This window comes from Apium graveolens, chromosome 9 (genome assembly GCF_009905375.1).
Source record: "Apium graveolens cultivar Ventura chromosome 9, ASM990537v1, whole genome shotgun sequence".
NCBI classification, from domain to species: domain Eukaryota; kingdom Viridiplantae; phylum Streptophyta; class Magnoliopsida; order Apiales; family Apiaceae; genus Apium; species Apium graveolens.
The window spans coordinates 110,828,254-110,851,765 of NC_133655.1; the positions used below are offsets into that span (position 1 = coordinate 110,828,254).

A 23,512-nucleotide genomic window follows, 5' to 3' on the forward strand; every position below is an offset into this window, starting at 1 on the left:
TTTAAGGTTGTTTTTATTTGAACAGCCCTATATATATATATATATATATTTATATGTGTACATAGACATATACCATAAATTTAATAGAATAAATTTTAAATTATATATATATATATAAATATAATATATATTTATTCGGAATAAGATATTATCAAATATGAATATACTTATATCATCCGTATCCGCAATCGTCAGATTCAAATAAGGAAAATATTCATTTTATTTCGATTTCGAATACGGATTTTTCGGCCGAATATCAAATTTTTCGAATTTTTTGATAGTCTACCGATAAACAAACAGAACCTAAATAATTGAACTATTTCTAAAAAAATAGAAAAAATGAATAAAGCAGGTGAAGGTCGGAAGACTATTGGGCTGTCTCTCAAGGTTTTGTCACCGGCTTGTGAATAATGAACCGAGACCGACAGGGAGCCTGCAGGAACGCAACACGAATCCAAATTAATTGTTAAATCCATAGAAGATTCGGTGGTGGATGCAGAAGAGTCCCAGGGTCTTTCTCTTTTCTCTCAGCGCTGTTTCTTCATTATTTCTATTTTTTATAAAAAAATATTAATCATAAATATTTTATCAATATTATTTCGCAGTTTCATCGAATTAAGTAATTAGAATCGATCCAGTTTTGGATTCAAATGTACGTGCTTGAATCTCATGAACATGATCCATCAGTTTTCTATATTAGTTAAGTTGTGATTGCGTATTTGCATTCTGGAATTACACAAGCATCTTGCTAGGGATTATTTTGTTAAATGCTCTCTAATGTTTCGATTTCATAACCAAGTCCATCATTAAGCATAGTTTATCCGATTATCCTCCTGTTTTTTAAGTTTAGTTTATCGTAATTGTAACATCAGCTTCTCGCCAGTTTATATATTTGTAAGAGACGCGTTATGGAATTGTAATCGATGTTGTCATTGAATGATCTGTAATGTAGTTCTTCCTATAATATAATATTAGTTACTGCTTTAAATCTACTTCAACGAATGTTATGCTGTTTTGCACTAATTTGGAATTAAGTAATTGTGCATCGTGTTTGAATTTCTTCTAAAAACTGCTCTTATTTTTTGGCTAGCAGTCTAAACTACTCAATAGCTCACAAGAGTTATATTTGTAAGTTACATCATACACCTAGAAAAGGGTAATAAGTGCCATTTGGATCTTAGGAATTACAATTCGGTTAATGGGAATGGGAATGCGATTCTAATACATTTTTGTATTGGAATCTCATTCTCATTCCCATTAACCGGGTCGGAATCCCCTGATCTAAATGACCCCTTAGTTTCTAAAACATTTTCAAATGCAAGAGACAACAGTTTTTGTTCACTGCTATTTATTCTGTGCTATTACGGATTAGAATTTGAAATTAATTTTACCACTGCAAATCTTGAAGTAGATTCCATGGCAATATGTAGTTTGAATACTCTAGCGGTTTATTAGATACTTTAGCACTATATGTTTTAATGTCAAATTACATGGTGTAGCTGGTAACTGGAAAATGAATTTGCCTATAGATGTTTGCTAGATATTTTTATATGGCTTTTTTTCACGTTTCTCATTTGTTTCGGTTGCAGGATTACTAATTTAAGTTGAGATGTTCTCACTCTCCTGTACTATAAGTTTCTGCAGTGACATGTGTCTTATCGTCCTGTTTCAACGTTTTCTACTATGCATTTAGTACTGGGTGATAGTCAGCCTGGCGATCGTTCAGAAAAAGAACCGATTTTAGCTCCCTCTGTTACTGCACATAGATCTATAGAATCATCTTCGATTGAAATAAAAACCGTAGATGATGATACTTCTGTGAGACCGGATGTCTTGCAAAATTACGTGGATGAAAGTTGCAGTCTGGTTAATGCAGACCAACTACAGTGCCGTATCTGCCTTGACAGTGGAGGTCAGCTGAATGCTTTATTACATTGTTACATATTCCACTAGCTAACCAGTATCATTCATTAGTATATTATAAGATATTTCGGAATTTAGTTTCAAGTCTCTCATTCAATAACTTTTAGGTGAAGATTTGATTGCACCATGCCACTGCCGAGGTACCCAGAAGTATGTGCACAGATCATGTCTTGACAACTGGAGATCAGCTAGGGTAAACGTCTAGTGTTTATTTAATATTTTCAAGTACACCTTAGTTGATTGATTGTTATTAATTTGTTCCTAGTTTAGTATAATCCAAGCAATGACATTTTTTATTTATCAGAAATGTTTATTTACAAGAATGATTTGATCTTACAAGTATAGCTGAATATGCAGAAGTTAGTGTTTTATACTCACATCAATACATCATCACATGCAACTTGTAAGCTCATGTCATTTGTTAATATGCAGGAGGGGTTTGCTTTCTCTCACTGTACAGAATGTAGGGCCATGTTTGTATTACGTGCAAATGTACCACCAGAACGCTGGTGGTTGAGATTGAAATTTCAGTTCCTTGTTGCTAGAGACCATGCATTCATATTTGTTATTGTTCAACTGGTATGGTCATTCTTTTTATGTTACCCTGTCCATTTTGTATTAGTTATGGTGCTTTTTAGGCCTTTACGCGACCTATGTTACATGGAATGGAAGTGTACAACATGGATATGTATTCATGCGTCATACATTACAAATTATATAAAAAAATAACGGTCCTTCCAAAAATGAAGTGCTGAGTGCCGATTCCCATGTCATAGTGTCGTTTTCGACATGGGTGTTCGCTTCAAAATAAAGAATCTAAGTAACATAATCTTGATGCATGTTAATACTATTGCTTGGGGGGGGGGGTTGATATTAGTCTTTCAATTGTATGTATGTCATTCTTCAGTCCCGTCTACCTGTGCAACCTAGTTATGTACTAATGATTGTTTACTGAAAATTAACTGTTTCTTCTAAATTATACTTATTTTCAATCACGTATAGTGCTATTTCGGGATTTTTGTTATTATTTTAAATTTATGGGATTATATCTTATGTGACAGGTTGTAGCATTCTTAGGTGTCCTGGTCTACAATTTCTACGGAGAAGAACTTAGGGAAATGTTCGGCTATGCAGAACATCCATATGCATTCTATACCATGGCTGGTAAGTTCGCATATAACTGCTACTAAATATAATTATATACCTACAATACTTTTCTCTTGATGCAACTTATGTTCCCATCAGAATATTATTGAATGGAAACTGAACAGTAGTTAGTATGAAGATAAAACATTCAAGATATAGAAGAAACCAATCTTCTTTACCAATATTGTGAAGATTACGCCGAATCTTTGCCTTAAAATACTCCCTACGGCCTACAGTAACTATCTTCTTGTTGCTGCTTATGAAGATCACTACGAATCTCTAACTTACAATACTTTGTGAACAACTAAACCCTATCTTCCTCCTTATTTTGTTGAATAAGAAAATATCCTCTTATATATTATCAAGTCTTTAACAACTTAAAACTCTAATGCTGAATTATAGGCTTAAACATAAGGCCAGAAACACATTTTTAAAGTTAAAATAGAATTTATATAAAAATTCGTTAATGAGGCTTTCGTGGCTAGATTTTATGTAGAGATGTATACAAAATCAGGTAGACATGTACACATAAAATTAGGTAGAGATGTACATGAAATTTGGGTCCTAAAAGTCTGTCTGAACCAAAATAAGCTCGCAAAACGTTCGATTAAAAAAGAAAGCCCGTTATGAGGGTTTCGATCAGGCATCATATTTTTCATGATAACATAAAATAAGGGAATGGGATAGCTTTCTGAGTTTCAAAAGTCATTTTCACCAACTTTTATGTTGAGTTTATACATCAAAATGTCATTTCTCAGCTGGACTAAGGAAGAAACATTATATAAATCTTTATACAATTAATGAATAATATCATTATTCATAATTTCATATACAACTGTAAATAAGTTTGTGAATGAAAATGCATCAACCTATCCACCTCTTCTTTCCAGTGCCCTTTAGTATTATTGGCAGCCTTCTGATTTTTCTTTCTAGGCCTTTACATCATCATCCATCACCTTCTTCACATGGAGGAGATAGAAGAACAAGATTCTTCAGAGTTAGTAGGCTGTTTAGTAGCATTTGATTTTGGATCAAATCCCTCAATTTATTATATAATCCTATAAAAAATAAATCCATTAGTCAATCCATCATTATGTATGACACATGAATGGTAGGACAACAGAGAAAACGAAGCCAAAAAAAGTAGAACTTTATAGAAGTTTTGAATCAATGGGTTCGGAAAAGCTCCTTCACTGTGATGTATTTGTACCCATGTGTTATTGTTCTGGGCAGTTTACTTATTATATCCTATATAATATGACCAACTAAAGTAGCAAGGAATTGGTGAACTGCAAGAGAAAATACTTTAAGGAAAGTACATCATATATTAGAGGATATTTATAGATATCTCATGGCCCTTAATGAAGAATATGAAGAACAAGATTCTGGGGATTCAGTTATAATAAGAAAAAGAAGTCTAACTTTGCAGACTACTTGGTACCTTACTATTTAAAGCATGGGTTGCAGACTGTCGAGCTGAAATGTCTATGGATAGCAGGGTCTCAATTAGTACTAATGCTGTTGCAGGTAAGCCTTCGAAAATTTCTGCAACACATCTTCTAAGTTGTTTTTGGGGATTGAAGATGTCTGTAGGTGAAGGTGAATCACAGCCCACAACGCATGATTATTCTATGCAACTGCTCCACCTGCCCTAATAGACAGAAAGATACGAACTTTATAATTCAATTGTACCAGCTAAGTTGATGCAGTGATAGCAACAATGAACAAATGAACTAGGGAATATTAATCGTATTTAAATTTAATAAATATATTTTTAAATATATTAATATGAGTTCAAAGTTGAAATTCCACCAAAATGTTAAAATCTAATTGTTATATTATTAATTCTAAAAGTACACACACGCACAGGTTTTAACTCGTATTAATAATTGATTAAAATTTAATATTTATAGTTTTAGTTTATAAAAATGCTAACACATATAAATCAATATAAAAACAAGAAAATGAAAAAAAGTTTTGTAAAGCGAAAATATATGTAGATGGTCACTTTAAAGAGTATTAATTTGTAGGGATTTTAGTGTAAAAAAAATTCTTATTTAAAAAAACTCCCAAGATTCACTAGTTCGATATATAAGGATTTAATATCTATATTAATAGTTGTAGAGATATTAAATCATAAAAAAATATTTAAATTAGGGGCATAGCTATTTTTGAAATTATAAATTTTTTAAGTTACATGCATTGAGATTATTTTACTATTTTATATTTTCTCGAATAAAATCATGTTTTTATTTTTTCAACTATTTTTAATTTTGAATATTTTCCAAAATAAAAATTTTAAAAAATTAAAAGTATTCAAAATAAGAAAATAATTGAAAATAGGTGATTAGAATATTAATATAAATACATCAAATTTAAAATAATAATAATATTAATATATCTTAAAAAAGTAGTAATAAAAATTGAATAAATAGAAGATAATAAAAAAAGTAGGTAATATATCTTATTCAGATAATTTAAATATTCGTTATCTATTATTTTACAAACAAAAAATAAATTTTTAATTTATAATATACAAATTATGAACAATATATAATTTCCCCCGGCGAGGGAATGTTGGAGAAACACCTCCATTAATGAAGCATTACGCTTAATTGCTAGATTATGTTTTGAATGGACAGCCCAACCACATGTGGCTGTGGAAGAAACCTATATATATTTGTGTATGTATATCATCAATGACGGATTTTGAAAGGTACACGGGAGACACATGCCCCCCAATTTCCTTTTTCCTTCAAACGAGAAATTTTTTGGTATAAAATAAGCTCCTAAGTAAACGTACGGGTGTTTGCCTAAAATTTATTTAGCTACTCTTTAAAAGAACAATGACAAATGAGATGAATTTACTAAAGAGAATAAAATGATGAAATTCGACGTGTAAACATTGTATGTACCTACGAGCAAAGACCGAATTCTTACCATATACAAGGGAATGGGTTGTTTTTGGTGCCGCTCCCCATGGACCATAATTAATTTTTAGAGCATCTTCTTCATTGTTTACCTAAAAATTTCAAAAATATACGAACGAAGATTAAAAAGGTATGATTGCTCAATTTGGAAAACATATTTGTACGAGTCACTTGATGGGAAATTTGTTTATGATTCTCTGTAACTTGAAAATAATATCATAGTTGTGCCTTTTATTTTGGCAATCAATGATTTATCAAGATTAATTATTATCAAAATCGAGGAGACAAAAATTAAGAAAGAAGTACCGGCAATCAGATCTGGAGGTGGAGATGGTGGCAACTCCTAAAGGAAGACCATATGAAGGTTGCGATTGTGAATGATGCTAATCTCCTTAAATACACCAGTATCGTCCTTGCTGTCATGAATTTAGAACTCCCTTAATTTAATTCAGTTGTGCCAGCAGTTAGGAGTTATCTCCTCTTGAGATCTATTAACTTTAGTCTAAGTACGAACTCTATGAGCCACACATAACCACAATGTTTGGAAGAAAAATAAAACTTTTATTAATCAGAGCACAAGTGTTTCAAGTGTTTCAAATAGGAGAGAGTTTACAATTTTCGTGATGATCCTCCAAATGACCCCCCTATTAATACTACTCTAAGAAAGGTTCTAGATGTTACTAAAGTATTCTTTTTGGTTCTAGGGACTACTACTCAAAATTAGTATCTAAGATATTTTACAAGTTTGTGCAAGAGAATTCTAGAGTATTCCATATATATCAAGTGGTACTAAAATATTCTAGGATATTCTAGAAAGTTTCGCATAAAAAATGGCCTTGTCGGGTACTCGGGTCCACGGCTCAGTCAACGAGGTCTTAAGTCGACTGAATTTTCGATACGATGTAGGGACTATTATTATATATGTTATATAATTAATTTTCAAAGTTTTGGTAATACATAATATATTATTACCCCCCAATTAGGCAAATAAACTTAAATTTGTTTAAAATGAAATAAAGGAAAGGATGACACGCAAATTTGGCATATATTAAAGTATAATTGTAGAAACAAATTTAGCAAAAAAAAAATAAAATAAAATAATTGTAGAAACAAGACACCTCAATTCAAGATATATTTACATAAATAGCATCGGGATCCACAAATAAAAAAGTATTTTTATCATTTTATGTTATTTTGTTCACACCATGAGTTGTAAACCGGTATCATATATATATTATTAAATTTAAACTATATACCTTTTCAGTATTATGTCGTTCAGCCATTTCCGTATATGAAATAGAATCTATACTAGAGCTGGCAATTCGTTCGTTTCGTGTACTTTTGTGTCGTGTACTTTCGTGTTTCGTGTCATGAATGCCTAACCCAAACCCGAACCGTTAAGGATTCGTTTCGTTTCGTGTTCGTGTACCTTCATTTCGTGTACGTTTCGTGTCATTTTTCGTGTAATTTAAAATTAATAATAAAAATAAAAATAAATAAAAAATATATATAAATATTAAGTTTTTACTAGTCGAGTCTTAAATCAATAAGTGATAAAGACTCGAGTGCAGTCAAGTCTTATGAAATTTAAAGTTGAATCTATTTTATATCTATTTTCGGTAAATATTATATGTAATATATTATTGTAAGATATATGTATTCATATAATTTTGATAAATTTATTTATATATCTATTTATTTCGTGTACTTTCGTTTCGTGTCGTGTACTCAAGTGTAAATCCAAAACCGACACTAAATTCATCTGTGTACTTTCGTGTTCGTGTACCAAAAATGTCAAACCAAAACCGTTATTTTCGTGTCGTGTATGAAATTGCCGGCTCTAATCTATACTATACTATTATAAGTAAAACAAAAGATAATCCGATTGGTTGGTTGGTTTACACCTTCCAAAAATTAAGCACACGTATAATTTATTAAAAAATAATAATTCATGTATTTAACATAGCTACAAACTCTAGTAATTATAGTACAATAATTTACTACCCACACTCAACTTCTCCCTAACATTGTGCTCCAGAATTTGGAACAAAGAAGAGAAGCGAAAGGAAAGGAAAGGAAAGGAGAATTTTAGAATTTTCTTTTTGAAGTGTGCTCTTGAATTTTTCGCAAAAAGGACAAACATTTTGAATTGGAACAAATATTTGCACTAATTGGCTTTTAGTTGGCAAGGAGTTTGACAATGCTCTCCATAAAAATTCTAAACTTTTGTCTGGGTTTAATTTGCCACACCTTTATCCACACCTAAATTCTCTTTGCACCAATACATATGATCGTCTATTCCTTCATCCCAGATTTTTGTATTTAAGATACAAAATTGGTCTCGAGTTCTAAACATGTCCTTTAGTAAGTCTGTATCCCAACCCCTTCTATCATTGTGGAACAGAGCAGAAATCATATGATTCTCCAGGTACATTGGTTTTGTTGTAACATATGGGTTAAGATCATTCTCGAGCCAAGGTTGGCCTATAATTTTGATCTTTTCTCTAGAACCAATCTACCACTTCAATACCGACTTCGCCTCCCAAACACTTCTCCTAATAACTTGAATTACTAGACGCAAGAAAATGAATCTGTGGGAAATAACATGCCTTGATACTTTGTCGACTAAGCTCCCATGACACGTGATGAATCTCCACCCGTACTTTCCAAGTTACGTCAAGTTAAATTCTCTAAACCCCATGCCACCTGTTGATTTATGACGACTGAGATGTTTTCATCCATCCAATGAATGGTTGTACACTTGTTAGGATTTGAGTTCCACCACTGCTTAGTTAGCTTTCTTTCAATGTCTTTCGTTAACTCTAGAGGTAACAAGAACGCGCTTATAGCGTAACTGCGAGTGCTCACTTTATCTTTTTAAAAGCCTACGCTGATACTTTGTTTCTACTCAACGTGTTCGGTAGACCAAGAAATGTGCTCATGTCCTCTGCCTCTCCCATTTACAGGAATTAATGTGTTTTTTGTTATAGGGGATAACATTCAAACAAAAAACACCGATGACTTCATCAAATTTACTTCTTGCCTTCATGCAGATTCAAACCTTTGCAATAAATCTAAAATTTGAAGGGCCTTCTCTCCATTAGCCTTACAATACAAATAACAACCATCTGCAAATAACATGAGAGAGATACTGGGGGCTTGCCGACAGATTTTTATACCTTGAATTTTTTCATGCATCTTATATCTTTAGATTAAAGCTGACAAACCTTCTGCCCACAATATGAATAAATATGGGGAGATTGGAGCGCCTTGCCTAATACCCCGAGTTGGAAAAATCTGACCGATCTCTCTGTTTCCATGAACTATTTTGTATGGCGCCGTATTTACACATTGAAGGATTAAATGGTTCCACCAGCTATGAAAGCCCATCTTTTGCAAAACAGCCTTCAAATGATCCTGCTTCAGTTTATCATAAGCCTTGCTCATGTCTAACTTCAAGGCCATATACCCCTTTTTTTCCAGACGCTTTCTTTTTAAACAGCACTTGACCTCAGAAGAGATCATTATATTGTCTTAAATTAGCCGTCCCAATATAAAAGCACTTTGGTTTCCTGCCACCACCTCATCAAGCTTCTCTTTCGTTCCATTTGCAATAACTTTGATGATGATTTTCGCTAAAACATTACACAAAGAGATTGGCCTAAGCTAACCAATCACTGTTGGATTTGGTAAGCACTAATTTCGTCTCACTCAAACCTTGCACCATGTTACTAGTTAAAATAAAGTGCCTCACCAATTTGACCACATCATTACCAACTATTTCCCAATGTTTTTGAAAAAAACTGTCGTCATACACATCCCCACAATGCTTCACTTTTGCTGGATATTATTGTACAAGGTACCTTCCCACCCGTCCTTGACCAGTTGTTTAAACATGGGATCAATAAGTCATGCATTTTCGAACTCGAAACGCCTTGGACCTATCTGCTTTTCCACTTTATTAGGCATTAAAAAAAATTGGGTTGTGGTTTGAAGACGACTCTCCAAATTGTATAGTTTTGCTACTGGAAACATAGACAGCTGAAAGCTCGATATCAAGGCTCTATGGAGTCTAACCTCAATCCAGTTATCAGTATCACACCCTCTTTCCCACATATATGGATGTCCAATAAACTCCATATCAGTTAAGTCCGTCTCCACCAACATATCATTAAAACCTTCTATAAGCCAATTAGGATACGGAGCACCACCTCGTTTATCATCTTGAGACACAACATTGTTTATGTCCCCAATCACACACCACGGAAGATTCAAATCTCGAGTCAAATATCGTAGAAGGTCCCATGTTTTTTCCTCTGCGCTCTGTTTGGCTAACCATAAAATCCCGTTAATCTCCACGAACCCATTCCCTCTACTTTACTAACCATATCAATATGATTCTTCGAATAACCCTTAAATTCAACTTGGTATTCTTTCTAGAACAACGCCAATCCCCCACTTTCCCCCTCTGTGTCGACAACAAACAAACCTTTAAAACCAATTTTATGACGAAGCCATTCTAAATGATCTCTTTTAATGATAGTTTCACAAAAAAAATGTGGGCCTGTCTTGACGGATGACATCCGTTAGGATATTTCGAAGAAGCCCAACTCCTCGACAGTTCCATCTCAATGTACTAATAATTCTAGGCGGGCCTGCACAGCAAGACTCGCCCCAATCAAGTTTTTTTGCTTTACTTGATTACTAATTGTAGAGTCCAAAGCCATGTCATCCTCCTTATGCTTCATATCTTAAGAAATTTCTATTTGGGGCTCTTCTGTTCTTCTACGTTTTAGGTTAGTAATCTGAAGGCCATAACTTTCTAAGTCCATTACTTGCCTCCTTGCGCTTGAAAATTTAAGTATGAATTAGTTACCAATATTTTCGGAGTATCTGTCTCCTCCCTTATCATATCATCTCCTTTATTTTCTCTCATTAGCATCGAAGATTCTCCCGATTTGTTGGGATTACTCATAAGTCCAACGACAATTTTGGTAACAACTTGCCTTCTATCCTTATCTTTTTCCCCTTCGTAGAGTCCACCGGAGAACCACCCTCTTGTAGCCACTTGAATCCAATAATGTGATTTTTCGCTAAGCTCTGCCTTCATCCAAATGCCATAAGGTTTTTCAATCAATTTTGGAGAAGTGCTAAAGATTTTCTCGCAAAATTGCTCACTGTGACCCACATGTTGGGATACTTTCATATCTGAACGTTGCCCAACACCAATTGCTTCACTTTTCTTGACATCATTCTTCTCTTACCAGTGATATTGTGACTCGAACCTTCAACCAATTGCTTCACTTTTCTTGACATCATTCCCTCTGCACCCCAGCATCATGTTCAACAAAAGTGCCTGTATAATTTCCAATATCTTCAACCACTCTTTGTGACATGAAACCTGTACTCATACCATGCAGTGAATCTAGGTTTCAAGCTTATTCAATTCGATAGTCCTTGGATTCTCTCCATCCTTTAATCTTTCAAACACTAACTAAATCTTTCGAATGTGCATGGGCTTCCGTCTATGACTCTTTTGATGTCTATTTCATGGTAAAACTGGAAAATGTAGCGGTTCACATCTATCTCCTTCACTTACATACCCCGTTCTGGTTTTCACACAGAGAGGCCATCTTATGCTGCATTGCCTGAAAATTGATATCCTTTAAGAATTTTTAATATCTATTTCAGACAACTCCTCCACATTATCTTCATATACAAGGCCTCCTTCCTCCTCATCCTCAATTCTGAACATTGCAAATTTTTCCTCCATTTCTGCCAATGGATTTCTTAGACCAGCCATAATAACAAACTCACAATACTCTACTTGAAATAAGAAAAAAAACAGCAAAAAACTGGATAACCAAAAGGTTAGAACGGTCTCACCATGTCATACGACAATACAAATTATATAGTATAGTTTTCACTTAATTACACTTCTCCTCATCTCATAATTCCGAACATTACTTTTTGAGTTCATTAATTCAAATATTTGAGAAAATTAGAAAAATACGTTGAGACGATATGAGGGGCGCTACCTCACCGCACTTGTCTTCTCCTTTATACAAGAGTATTGATGTAATATATAGATATGTTAAATCAAGTAATAATGTATTTAAATTAGAAGTATTCATTAACCGTAATTAGTTGAGTAGGATGAGAATAATAAATAATATAAACTGGTAATATGCTATGATTGCTATAAAATTAAAAAATAACTTTTAATTGGTCGGTCGCAAACTAATACATAGTTCTCTGATTGGTGTAAGGAATGACATTGATACCCTTAATTTGTTTGTAATTATAACCACATTTACGAGTATTATTAGTAATTAATTCATGTAAAGTAAAGATTAATCATCTTAGATAAATCAGAATATATTTTCATCATCTATGGGTGTGCATATCAATACGTTCTTGTTTACTTGTGCCTTAATGGCTACCTACACCATCTTGTCATTGCCATAGTAACACTTTATTAATGTCTAGTTACTCTCCTTTTCTTTGAAAAATTATAAACTTGCGACGTTTAATATATCTCATTTCGTTCATGTCTTGATGATTGTTGCAGTTTTAGCTATTGTTCTGGTGGGCTTGCTTTATGGATTTTTTATAGCAATTATATGCGGTCAGAGGATCAGTGAACGGCATCACCATGTTCTTGCCAAGCAAGAGTTGACTAAGGTTTATTTTCTAATTTTTGGAACTAATCGTAGGTTAATTTTAAGTGTTAAATTGGAAGGTTTGCTACTTCATTTGGCCTTTTTGTGTACGTAGGATGACAACGGATCAGATCGGGCCTGACCAAATTTAAATTCAAACATGAACCCGTTTCTACCGCAAAAGTAAATTCGATCCAACAGATTTAGGTTTATCAAAAACCAGAAAAGTAAGAGCCATAAAATGAAACCTGAATATTAAGTTTTAAAGAGTTGTTTATAGTATGATGTTCACTCAGTTGTAGTTAACCCACTTTTCTGGTCAGCTATCATATTTTAATATTTATTATCATACACATAATTGTATTTATTATCTAATATTATAACATATTACAATGTATTTGCATTTTTCGGTTTCATCACTGCTCAAATACTTCTTTTTTTTTGTCAGAATCACCGCTCAAATTATTGACATTATTTATAGCCAATAATAGCTATATCTTATATATGATATTATTAAATGTCTAAACATTCAAGATAAAAATAAATTTAAGTATATATTGTATTTACCTAGAGAAAATAAGCTAAACTTGCCAAGCACATGTTATGCAAGGTATAATCATGTCCGGTAATATTTTAAATCAATTTTATCCAGTTAAAGCTACATGATTTTTTCTTTGGTACTTCTATTGTAATCCTCAAAATAGGGAGGGGGGGGGGGGCGATTTTCACTTTGTTTCCACGGAGTCAGGCTAACGATTAATGAGCTACTGTAGGACAAGGTAAAGAAAAAAGATTTATAAGCATGATTTAAAACCTATGTCCGCAAAGAGTAGGTAAAACACAATTAATTCGCAGATTCATGTTAATATATCTATTAAATATTCAACTTCACCAATTATGAATGTTGCAATTAGTTAAACAGATGCCCTAGAACTTGGTTAGGTAAAATCCTAGATAAAATGAAATTAATCCTAATTAGTGTTTACTTTCTAACAGTGTTCTAATAATCGAAACTCGATTTGACTCGGTGAGCCTACCAAATAATGAGTACTCGGGTTAATTGGGGAATACTAGGCTCTTAAATTGGACATATCTACAAATTTATAATATATCTTATATATTATATAAAAAATATGTATACTAAATATGTTAATTTGTTTAATTTAACAAAATCTTATCTAAAAAGTTGTCAATTTCGTTTAGTGAAAAAAAAATAATTTTTTATATTTGATATATATATATATATATAAATTTGTTAAAACCCTCTTTTGTTTAATGACTGAGTTTGACCAACCCACCCTATATCACTCAAAACTGGGTCAGAGTCCGAGTAGTATAAAATCAGCTTTAAGAAGGACCCGAGACTGTTATATGGGCCAGGTTTTAGAACACTGCTTTCTAATAATAATCATTCTATATGTACCAACACATAATTCATCTTTATATATTGATAAGGTGATTCAGGACAAATTTCTTAATTCCATGCTTAACATCATGATGCCCTATGAATATAATAGCGCTTATGTCGTTGAAAACTTTGTATTCGTAGACCAATGTGGAACGTGGGGAGATGTGTACTTCGTGCTATTTTCTAGGACAGTAATATTGTTATAGGTGTCTTGAGTTATCCCATTACAGTTTGAAGTTCAAATAAACCTTTCCCTTGAGAATAATCTAGAATGTGATGTAAAAAAGACTGATGACAAACCTAAAGCGTGCACGTAAATGATGTCTAGTCATCATTCAACTATGGCCAATCATTAAGTGTCAGAAAATTATCCTTAAGTTTGTTAACTTGGTCTTATCTTTAGGATTGTAAAAGCATGCATATTAATGGATCCAGATATAGAGTGATCAATATCTAAACTTATTATTAGTATTCAAACTCATAATATTTACCACGGGTTTTAAAATTGCTATATGGCTTTGGTAAGATAATCGCATGTGTAAATTTTTTATTCAATTGACAAGAGTGGATGGTAATTTTATGTCAAACGTTTTTAGTGTTTATCAAGTTACTTTCTTAAATAGCTAATTTTCATTATTGAAAATAGTTATCAAGAGAATTCCGTAACTGAAACGTCAGTCAAATTTGTCTAGTTGAATACATTTTAATGTGACTTGGTCTTGTTTGATCAATGTGAATTGGTATTATTGGTGTCTGTTTATGTGCAATGGTGGCACATGAAAAAATTACCCAAGAGAAAAATTAAAGCCTCAAGAAATATACGTTATAGGATTAATCCTTTCTTGAAGATGTGTATTGCACTGCTATTTAAAAATGCTCGAGTTGTTTCATACAATTTGTAGCATTTCATGCTTATAAGCATATGTTGCGTTACATGTCACAAGTATTACTGTACTTTGGTACTACTCATGGTCTGTGGACCATTTTACAATTGGCTCATACCAGTTGACTTGTAGGTCTTTCGTATTTTATGTTTGTGGTTCAGTTCACTCGTTTCACTAAGAGAATTTTTAAGATATGTTCACTGATTTCTGAAGGGAGTTTCTTTTATAGATACGTTCACTGATTTCTGTAGGGAGTTTCTATCTCTATGTTTCATGAACACAAGGATATCTAATGTTGCTTTTTTATTCTTCCTTTACATTTTGTCCACTTTTAGTATATATTTACTCCATGGTTATACTGTCATTTTTGTCTTTTAAGCTGTTAAGTTTTGTTTTGTTTCTAGGAATATATAGTAGAAGATCGAGAAGCTAATAAAAATGTTGCGGAGCTTGATGCCAGCCATGTTACGGAGTTGAGAATGTTGGGCCTTTATTGAGCTATAATCAAGCTTGCTTGACATTTTTGGTATGAGGCATTTAATTGTGTACAGATAACACTGTATATTCTTCATATTATAGTAAAATTTCGTTACGTGCTATGTTTATTTGCATTTCGATTATAGTTTATGTTCGTAAAAAACCCCCATAAATATTTGCATTTGCATGTAACATTCAATATGATCAAATGACTGCTGTTTAACTATGGAGGCTGATAAGTCTGATTCTCAAGTGAAGACCAGAACCTTTACTTTTTTCTCAGATGAGGCTAGAGTAAGGTGGAAGCATTAGTTAGATGAGTTGTTTTTTATGGAAATAGAGAAGGAAGGTATAAAGTACTGAGAGGTTCTAGATGATGCCAATCAAGTGTTCGGCAATGAGTCGAATGTATTCATTGTTATAGACTTATAGTAGTACGCTTAATTGAGGTGTTTTAGGCTCTCTTGAATTTCAAAAGTTTATCTGAATGAAGCAACAGTGTAGTTAATTAGTCTTATGTATATCTAGCATTTTGAGGAGATAAAGTACTTATGTACAAAGAGGTCTAGGGTTATGGATCTGAGAACTCTTCCAGGATAAATATGGTGAGGAACGGAAAGAATATTTATATATGTTATTTATTACATGTAGTTTGTTCAGAGAGGATTAAAATCATTTGTTTATGTGTTTTATATGTGGAACTTGTAGTTTATTAATTAGTAAATTATATAATAAGCCCAATTGTTATTGGGCCGCAGTCCATTAGGTTACTTAATTATATAATGATGTAATCCCCACATAATATTCAGCTTTGATTACACATTTATCTTGGAAATAATATTGATCAATTATTCTTGGGATATCGTGTAAATCTTTGCTTAATATTCGCTTTAATCTCTTGTCTTACATCAATTGGTGTTAGAGCTTAGGTTTCTCCATCAGTTTCTTAGTTTCTTGAAATTCTTGGATTATTTATTTTTTTCACTGGCGGAAGTTACTGTTCATACTGGGGTTACTGTCTACATCAGAGTAAAAGAACAGTTCTAGGAGAATTAGAATAAAAGGAGAAGGAAAGAAGAAAAGATAAGTGGTTTTAGCTTTTATCCATTGGAGGCTGCCGCTACTTAAAAGAAAGTAATTGACCCTAATCTTTTTTAATATATATTCTACGAAACTGCAACCAGGTACCTCAACTTCTAAAATCATTACAAAACAGTCCAACTTTCAGAAAATTGCTATTCTTCCCCCCTCCTGAACTTTCAGAAATCTCAAAGCAATGCTTGAAGTTTCAATAATCTTTCATATCAGCCCTATGTAATGCACTACCAGTGGTTCTACAAAACCAAACGTAAGAACACAACGGACAAGTACCTAACCAAACGCGACAGGGCAGGAACAGAAGTGTAATATTCACCAAATACTGAAATAAGATAGTCTGAAACTCAATATGGACTGCAATTACAACTCCTGGACATTCGAGAGGCCAGTTCTCTCCCAAAACATGTAAAATACGACTCACTATCTCGAGACCTAATTGGACTTCTCTTGCCCCTTGCTTTCCTTGTTCAATTACTTCTACAGTTTGAAAGAATGAACGGTGAACAGAGGAATCAGAATGCAAGATATTCTTGACAACCTTACCCAGATTCCTAGAGTACGAGATTGACAAGGTGCATTTCTTTATTACTTCAAGCACCTTTAACATCATCTTTCAGCGAACATCCTTCACTTTGTATTCCCAGTATTCATAATTAACTAAATCGCACTAGATGGAGAAAACATCGAGTGCCAGAACGTCATTTTATGCTCCAGTCTCAACAAGTTGCATAGTGAAGTCCAACGCTGAAATTACCAACGGATAGCAACTCTTGTTCTGCTCGCAATCAATCAAAATCAGTTTAGCAAGTCTTCCAGACAACAACGATGAGCGTCTTGATAAACCATTAGAGCCCATACCTAAAGGATTCGTGTTGAAGGCAATATCAAAGATATTCGCCTTTAACGCCTTTGTAGAAGCATACGATGGGGAGCAGCATAGCATCCTTGTCTAAGTTACCCGGACTCGGATACGGGTGCGGATCCAAGTGTCAGACTCTTAGTTTTTAAAAAATCAGGATTCGTGGATATGGATCCAATATTGGACACGGGTGCGGGAATTCGGCAAATAACCTTTCACATAAGTGAAATTATACCTACTTTTTATACATTACATTTGTTAATTCGTCTCTTCTACCACATAAAGTAAAGATATACATAAAATATTTTTAACATAAATCAAAAGGATAACATGTAAATAGTAATCTATAGACATCCCTCTTTCGTATTAAGAGGATTAAGTTGTTGCTAGGCCTTATAGATCATTTTAAATTACATTTCTTAAGGTCAAAGTGTCCGGTATCCAGCTAAGGATCCGACACAGATTCCATACCCACACCCACGTCATGTCCGATGGACACAGGTATGAGGGCAAAATTGAAGAGTCCGGGTAACTTAGATCCATGTCAATATAATAACACCCATTGACATCATTAATGCATCATTACTATTAGGAGTTAACCCTTTGACTGATGTGCAGATAAGTTCAAGCACATTCACCTTATGTAAGTTACCATTCACATGGATAGCACTAGAGCTGGCCAATTGTGCGGGTTCGAACCGCCCACTCGGGACCGGCTCGTACGGAAACCCGAATTTATTCGGCCCGAACCGGGCCGGTCCAAACCCGCACAATTCGCTAAAATCAACGAGCCGAATACGAATCCATTTTTAAAAAACCGGGACCGGACCGGACCGCACGGACCCGGCACGCACAGCCCGCGGGTGTGCCTCACGCGCCCAACCTTAACCTCATTCTTAACCTTAACCTGATTCTTACCAACCAATTTAGAACCATTAAGAAACACCCGAAGATCACTAGCAACACCAACTTCATCTTTATCCGATGACCTAGGTGAATTAAGCACACCCAGAAGCTTCTCAGCAGCAAGAGATGAATTGGGTACAGAATTAGAATTGAGTTTTTTCAAGAAAACAAGAAGTAGAAGTGAGTTTTTTCAGGGAGAGAAAAGTGAGATTTAGGGTTAAAGGGGTGTTTGGGAAGAGGGATTTTAGAGGAAGAAGAGATTCTGGTGGAAGAATGAAAGGAGAGTTTAGAGAGAGAAGTGGAGACATGGAAAACAGTGCAAATGTGATTTGGATGGAGTAATGCTATACTACGTGGACCAACCCTGTCCAAACACTTAATTCAATCTCCAACCCGCGAAGCCCGCACGGCTCATGAGTCCAGTGCCGGTTGCGAGTCCGTGTGTGGCGGTTTCAACCCGGCCCGGCCCGTTTCGTTGAACTTGTGTGTCCGGTTCAGTGTTCATCTTTCGCGGGTTCAACCCGTACTTAGCCCGGCCCGGACCGCCCGGACCGCACTACTGGCCACCTCTAGATAGCACCCTCGACTGATGTACTTCCGGTGCTGATGAGAGCATAGCATGCAGCCGTGCGGAATGTGACCAATGGACAGCGAAAATCAAACATTAGAAGGAACTCCTCAGAGCTATCCAGATATATCTTTTGTGCCAACTTTAACAGCAGCATATCAATTCTAGATTGTGTGCACTCCTAGCGTACAAGAGCAGTATTTCCATCAATCAGTTTTAATATATTGCCACGCGTTTTAGAAGGAACGAGGAACCCTTCAAGCCCAGGAACACATAAAGGTCGTTAAGTTTCGACAGCCATGAAGTACTATTGACTGGAGAACCTCCATTTATCTCACAGAATGATGAAATCCAATAGACTTATCAAGAAAATTGTACACACATTTCACAGGCCATATGTCTGTCAGCAATCCACCCCTTACTATTATTACATGATTCCGCTTTCTTCGCTGGCATCCTCTTGAAACTCTCGAATGCATGACAAATCAGTCCCATTGTTGTGTAATCCATTATCAATTCTTATCAAGCGACTTCAAATCGATTTCTGATTTCCTACTTCCAGCAAGAGACTCAATCTTCCCGTATTCATTTTCATGTAACTTTATGACACATTACTTAATAATTACCATCCCAACATTGGAAGCACTTTCTATCATTAACTCACCTCCTAACCACATCTAAATTTGTATGAACCTGCCATCCTTTAATAAGCAAACCACACCACAAATAATTTGCTCAATACAACTACCCGAATCATGTTTAACATTCCAAATTGCCAATTTTTTCTTAGGCATTGTATCAAACAAATTATGCATTGAACCTAAACACAAATACTTGCAAGCAGGACCATTACTACAAGAACATTTCACTTTGACATTTAATAGAGAACATTTGCGGACCAACTTATTAGGATCTAATTCTGGCTTTCGACTCTCTATCAAAATCTAACCATACTCATTTTCATGTAGCTTAGAAATCTTAATTATATCTTTACTTGACAAGTTGCTGAGATTATATTTTTTAAATTCTTATCGCACATCACAGCGGGTAAGACAGTAGGAGACGATATCGAAGTTTCAACAACTTGCACTCTCTCAGGAGTATACAGTCATACTTTGCAGGTTGTGCCAATTGTGATTTCTTTGAATTCTACTTACCAGATATAACTAAAACCCGTAAATAATCACAATCGGCTTTATCCCTAAACAATGGAATTTAGTAAATACTAAATTTGTCTGTAGTTGATAAAGTGGTTGATAAAGTACTGGTAACCAAGAAATTTGACCTCAGTATAATATACTTGTCATATTATTATTTTTAGGGGTTTATATCAAATTGCACACTCATTCTGTCGAAAAATCTCACCCGACCCATCGATTTCAATTTGGACTTATTTAAACTACTCAAAACACTATATATCACTCCGTTAAATCCTAAAAAAAATTAACAGAAAACTTAATGGCAGAATATGTGTCACCCACTTTGATTAAATATCATAAATACACTATTCGGATAAACATATGTTATAGATTATATAAATGGGATCTAACCTTAAACATTAGTGTAATCTTCTTCTTCTTTCATTTACACCTTCTACTCATTCCCAAAATTATAATCTAAAACACTGTTCTAAATCCACCCAATATATATTTCCACTTTCATCACCCAGAATACCCTTAAATAAGCCACATTTTGATGTCCAGTGGAGCCCTGTTAGTTCTTACCAACTAGATCAAGAAAGGATGGATAGTTAAATTGGTCGTGATCAAGAAACTGTAAAAAGAAAGATGGAGAAAAGAGGTAGGAAATCAGTGTGCGTTCGTGATGCTAAGAACTTAATGGTTATCGAAATATCTTCCCAAACCCTAAGCTATTTTTTTGCACTTTCATCATCATCTAGACACTATGCTCTTTAAAGTTGTCTAGGGGATCAATAATTGATTTTGGTTTCTGAGTTTGTATATAATGAAATAGAGAGAAAATAGAATGACATCAACACCACCTGGCAAACACACGGCCTGCCGACTGAGATTTCGTTAACTTTTTTGTTAACTTACTTTTCAGATTTAAGAGACTGATATATATATATATATATATAGTGTTTTGAGTGGTGTAAATGAGTCCCAATTGAAATGTTGAGTCGGATGAGATTTTCTGACGAAATGAGTGGCCAATTTGATATAAACCCCATTATTTTTATAGCGAGGGACTTCGAAAGGGAGAAACTGAACATGAGGCTGATAAAAATTATCTACCATCAGATAGCTTATTGTGGATGATAGGGTAATCTAAATTGTACGCTAGTTCTGGTAAGACTTTGGATCAGAAGGTGCATGAAACAATATAGGAAAGAACTTAGTTTCTTCTGTGGAGACCAAGGCAAATCCTGATAAAGTTTTGTTGATGTTTATGTGACAGGTTTTTGGAGAAAAATTGTGTATGATGTTTCTTTTTCTATAAATAAACAGATATCAAGTCCTGATTAAATTATGATAATTTGCTTTAGCAGATCTTTTTAGAGAAATTTTTTGTTCAAAGTTTCTTTCTTGTGGATGTATAAACATGTCACATGAAGCCCTATTTTTTTTTAATTATTGCTTGTAACATGTAGTCTTTTAAAAGGATTGCTAAGAGAAACTATATAAAAGTAATTAGTGCTCAAGTATTTGACACAGTAGGTTTGAGATGTCCATGGAGCATGCTGTTTGGAAAATATAGTAAGAACTAAGAAGAAATATATGAACTGATGATGCTAGAAAAAGGCAGCAGAAGCCATAAAGGATGTCTTCTCATATTTTCGATATTTAGTAAGTCGTGATGTCGATGCGGATTTATGAGAATTAATTAAGAAATTTGGGTATATGAGAATCCATATCTTGGAAAATTTTTAAGATGACACGGGAAAGCCTAAAGGTTCTCTTTTATGAAGCGACCCGAGGAATTAGTTTTGCAAATTGTGTTTTCCTTTGCTTTTGTTTCCATTTTAAAAATAAATAAATTTGCAAGATAATTTTATTCTCTCCCCCTCCTATTCTAGTGTTCTGTCATTCCTTTAGGTTATGTTCTTCGGCTTTAGTCTCGTTTCCCCTCTTAAAAAGTAAATTTTAACTTTTTAAAAATATGCTTTGTGATTTATGTGCATTTTTTTATGAATCAGTGCTATCTATTAGGTTGGCCATCTGTTTTTTGAGTTGGATATTTTCAGTCTAGTTTTTCCCTGATTTATTCTTGCGAATTGTGTTTTCCTTTGCTTTTGTTTTCTTTCTTTTTTTCTTTACTTTTTTTAATTCTTCCCCTTTTTATTCGAGTGTTCTTTGATTTTGTTGGCTTACATCTTATGCCTTTACATTCAGTCTTGTGCCTTTAAAAATATTGGACTTCTTTTAACAATATACATTGTGATGTATCTGAAAGTTTTTCTGTATCACTGATATCTATTAGTTTAGCCATCTCTTTTTTAATTTCATATTTTCGTGCTAGTTTTTCCCTGATTTTCACATGGGTAGAAAACATTGATAATAATAATATGGAATTTTAATTATGCTGGAACACCAGTTACACAGAAACATCACTGTAGATCCACAAGTCAAAGGATATTCTTAGCAACTTCAGAAAATATTTTGGCCATTTGCTTTGAATATCAGCTCTGATTGACAAGGCCATTGATTATTGATAATGTTGAATGCTTGTAACCTGTCGATGACAACAGCAAAAATTCTTAGCTGCCATGTAGTATTAATGTCCTATAAGCTTAAACCTGTAAGTATAAGTATAAGTGTGTTACAGAATTACGTAACTTGAACTGTGAAGGCTTTACAGAAGTTTGTTTCTCAGACTTTTTGTGTGAGTTCTTATTTAAAGTTACTCCAGAACACGAGTCTTCTTTGAACTTTGTTTTCCATCTAAATTTTGATTAAAGTAATTTTTCTCTAAATTAAGCATTTAGAGCACCAAAGTATGCAGTTGCTGTATGATGCTTGTTTGATAAACATTTTTATCTTGTTTCCTTGTTAACTCTGTTCATTTGCCCGTCTAGGAAATTTGTCGTCATTAATGATTCCGGATAGTTCAATGTCTTATGGCAACCTGTAGACAGTCCTGACTTGTGTTGAGGAGCTGCTGCATCCAGTATGTGAACTTCTCCATGTGCAGAGGCTCTTCAGTCATTTGTCTTGTGGATGATTTGCAATTTGTTTCCCTTTTCACCATTAGGTGATCTAGTGTTTGTATTGTAAGCATCTGAAAGAAAACAACTGTTTGATTAGTAGTCTCCTACTAGAAATGTCCCTTGATCTGTGAACCAAGTGTTTATTCCCAATGTTGTAAGATATTGTTGATTTATTCATTCTTGTTTGTTTGTTGCAAACAGCATATCTACATCTTAACCCGCACGGATCAGTAGTAACAAGCTGGATTTGTGTTGCAAAATATGTTTTAGATTCATAAATATAAAATTCGGGGCTAGTACCTTCTTATTTCTTTTAACAATTTTTCTCAGCTTCCCTTCCAACAACCGCGACCTAGTAAATAATCCTTTGTCCATCTTCCTTTGTGTTTACATCTTTCCGTTTGAAGTTCCCATGTTCAGGTGTGCCAAGGTAATTTGCAAAATGCAGAATATGTATTCTACATAGTTTTGGGTCTTTTGGAA

The 23,512-nt window shown here is 34.0% G+C and overlaps 1 protein-coding gene and 1 long non-coding RNA gene across 5 annotated transcripts; one reads left to right on the forward strand and one right to left on the reverse strand.

The window, feature by feature from the left end:
- The first annotated feature begins 363 nt into the window (after window positions 1-363).
- On the forward strand, window positions 364-23,232 carry LOC141683785 (uncharacterized). Of its 4 annotated transcripts, XM_074488552.1 has the most exons (10): window positions 390-511; window positions 606-652; window positions 1,590-1,912; window positions 2,031-2,116; window positions 2,356-2,502; window positions 2,985-3,087; window positions 4,597-4,668; window positions 12,571-12,683; window positions 15,358-15,479; window positions 22,898-23,232. In XM_074488552.1, the coding sequence occupies exons 3-9, from the start codon at window positions 1,684-1,686 to the stop codon at window positions 15,448-15,450; spliced, it is 843 nt and encodes a 280-aa protein (XP_074344653.1). In that variant the 5' UTR covers window positions 390-511; window positions 606-652; window positions 1,590-1,683; the 3' UTR covers window positions 15,451-15,479; window positions 22,898-23,232. The 4 variants fall into 4 exon arrangements, with proteins under 4 accessions (XP_074344652.1, XP_074344653.1, XP_074344651.1 ...); XM_074488551.1 differs by lacking the exon at window positions 606-652 and having other exon boundaries at window positions 364-511; XM_074488550.1 differs by lacking the exon at window positions 390-511 and having other exon boundaries at window positions 518-652.
- Window positions 3,681-6,630, reverse strand: LOC141683787 (uncharacterized). Its single transcript, XR_012560447.1, has 4 exons — window positions 6,306-6,630; window positions 6,010-6,091; window positions 4,511-4,720; window positions 3,681-4,127 (listed from the first exon to the last, which is right to left on the reverse strand). It is a non-coding gene; the product is annotated as an uncharacterized LOC141683787 (long non-coding RNA).
- Window positions 23,233-23,512: the final 280 nt, after the last annotated feature.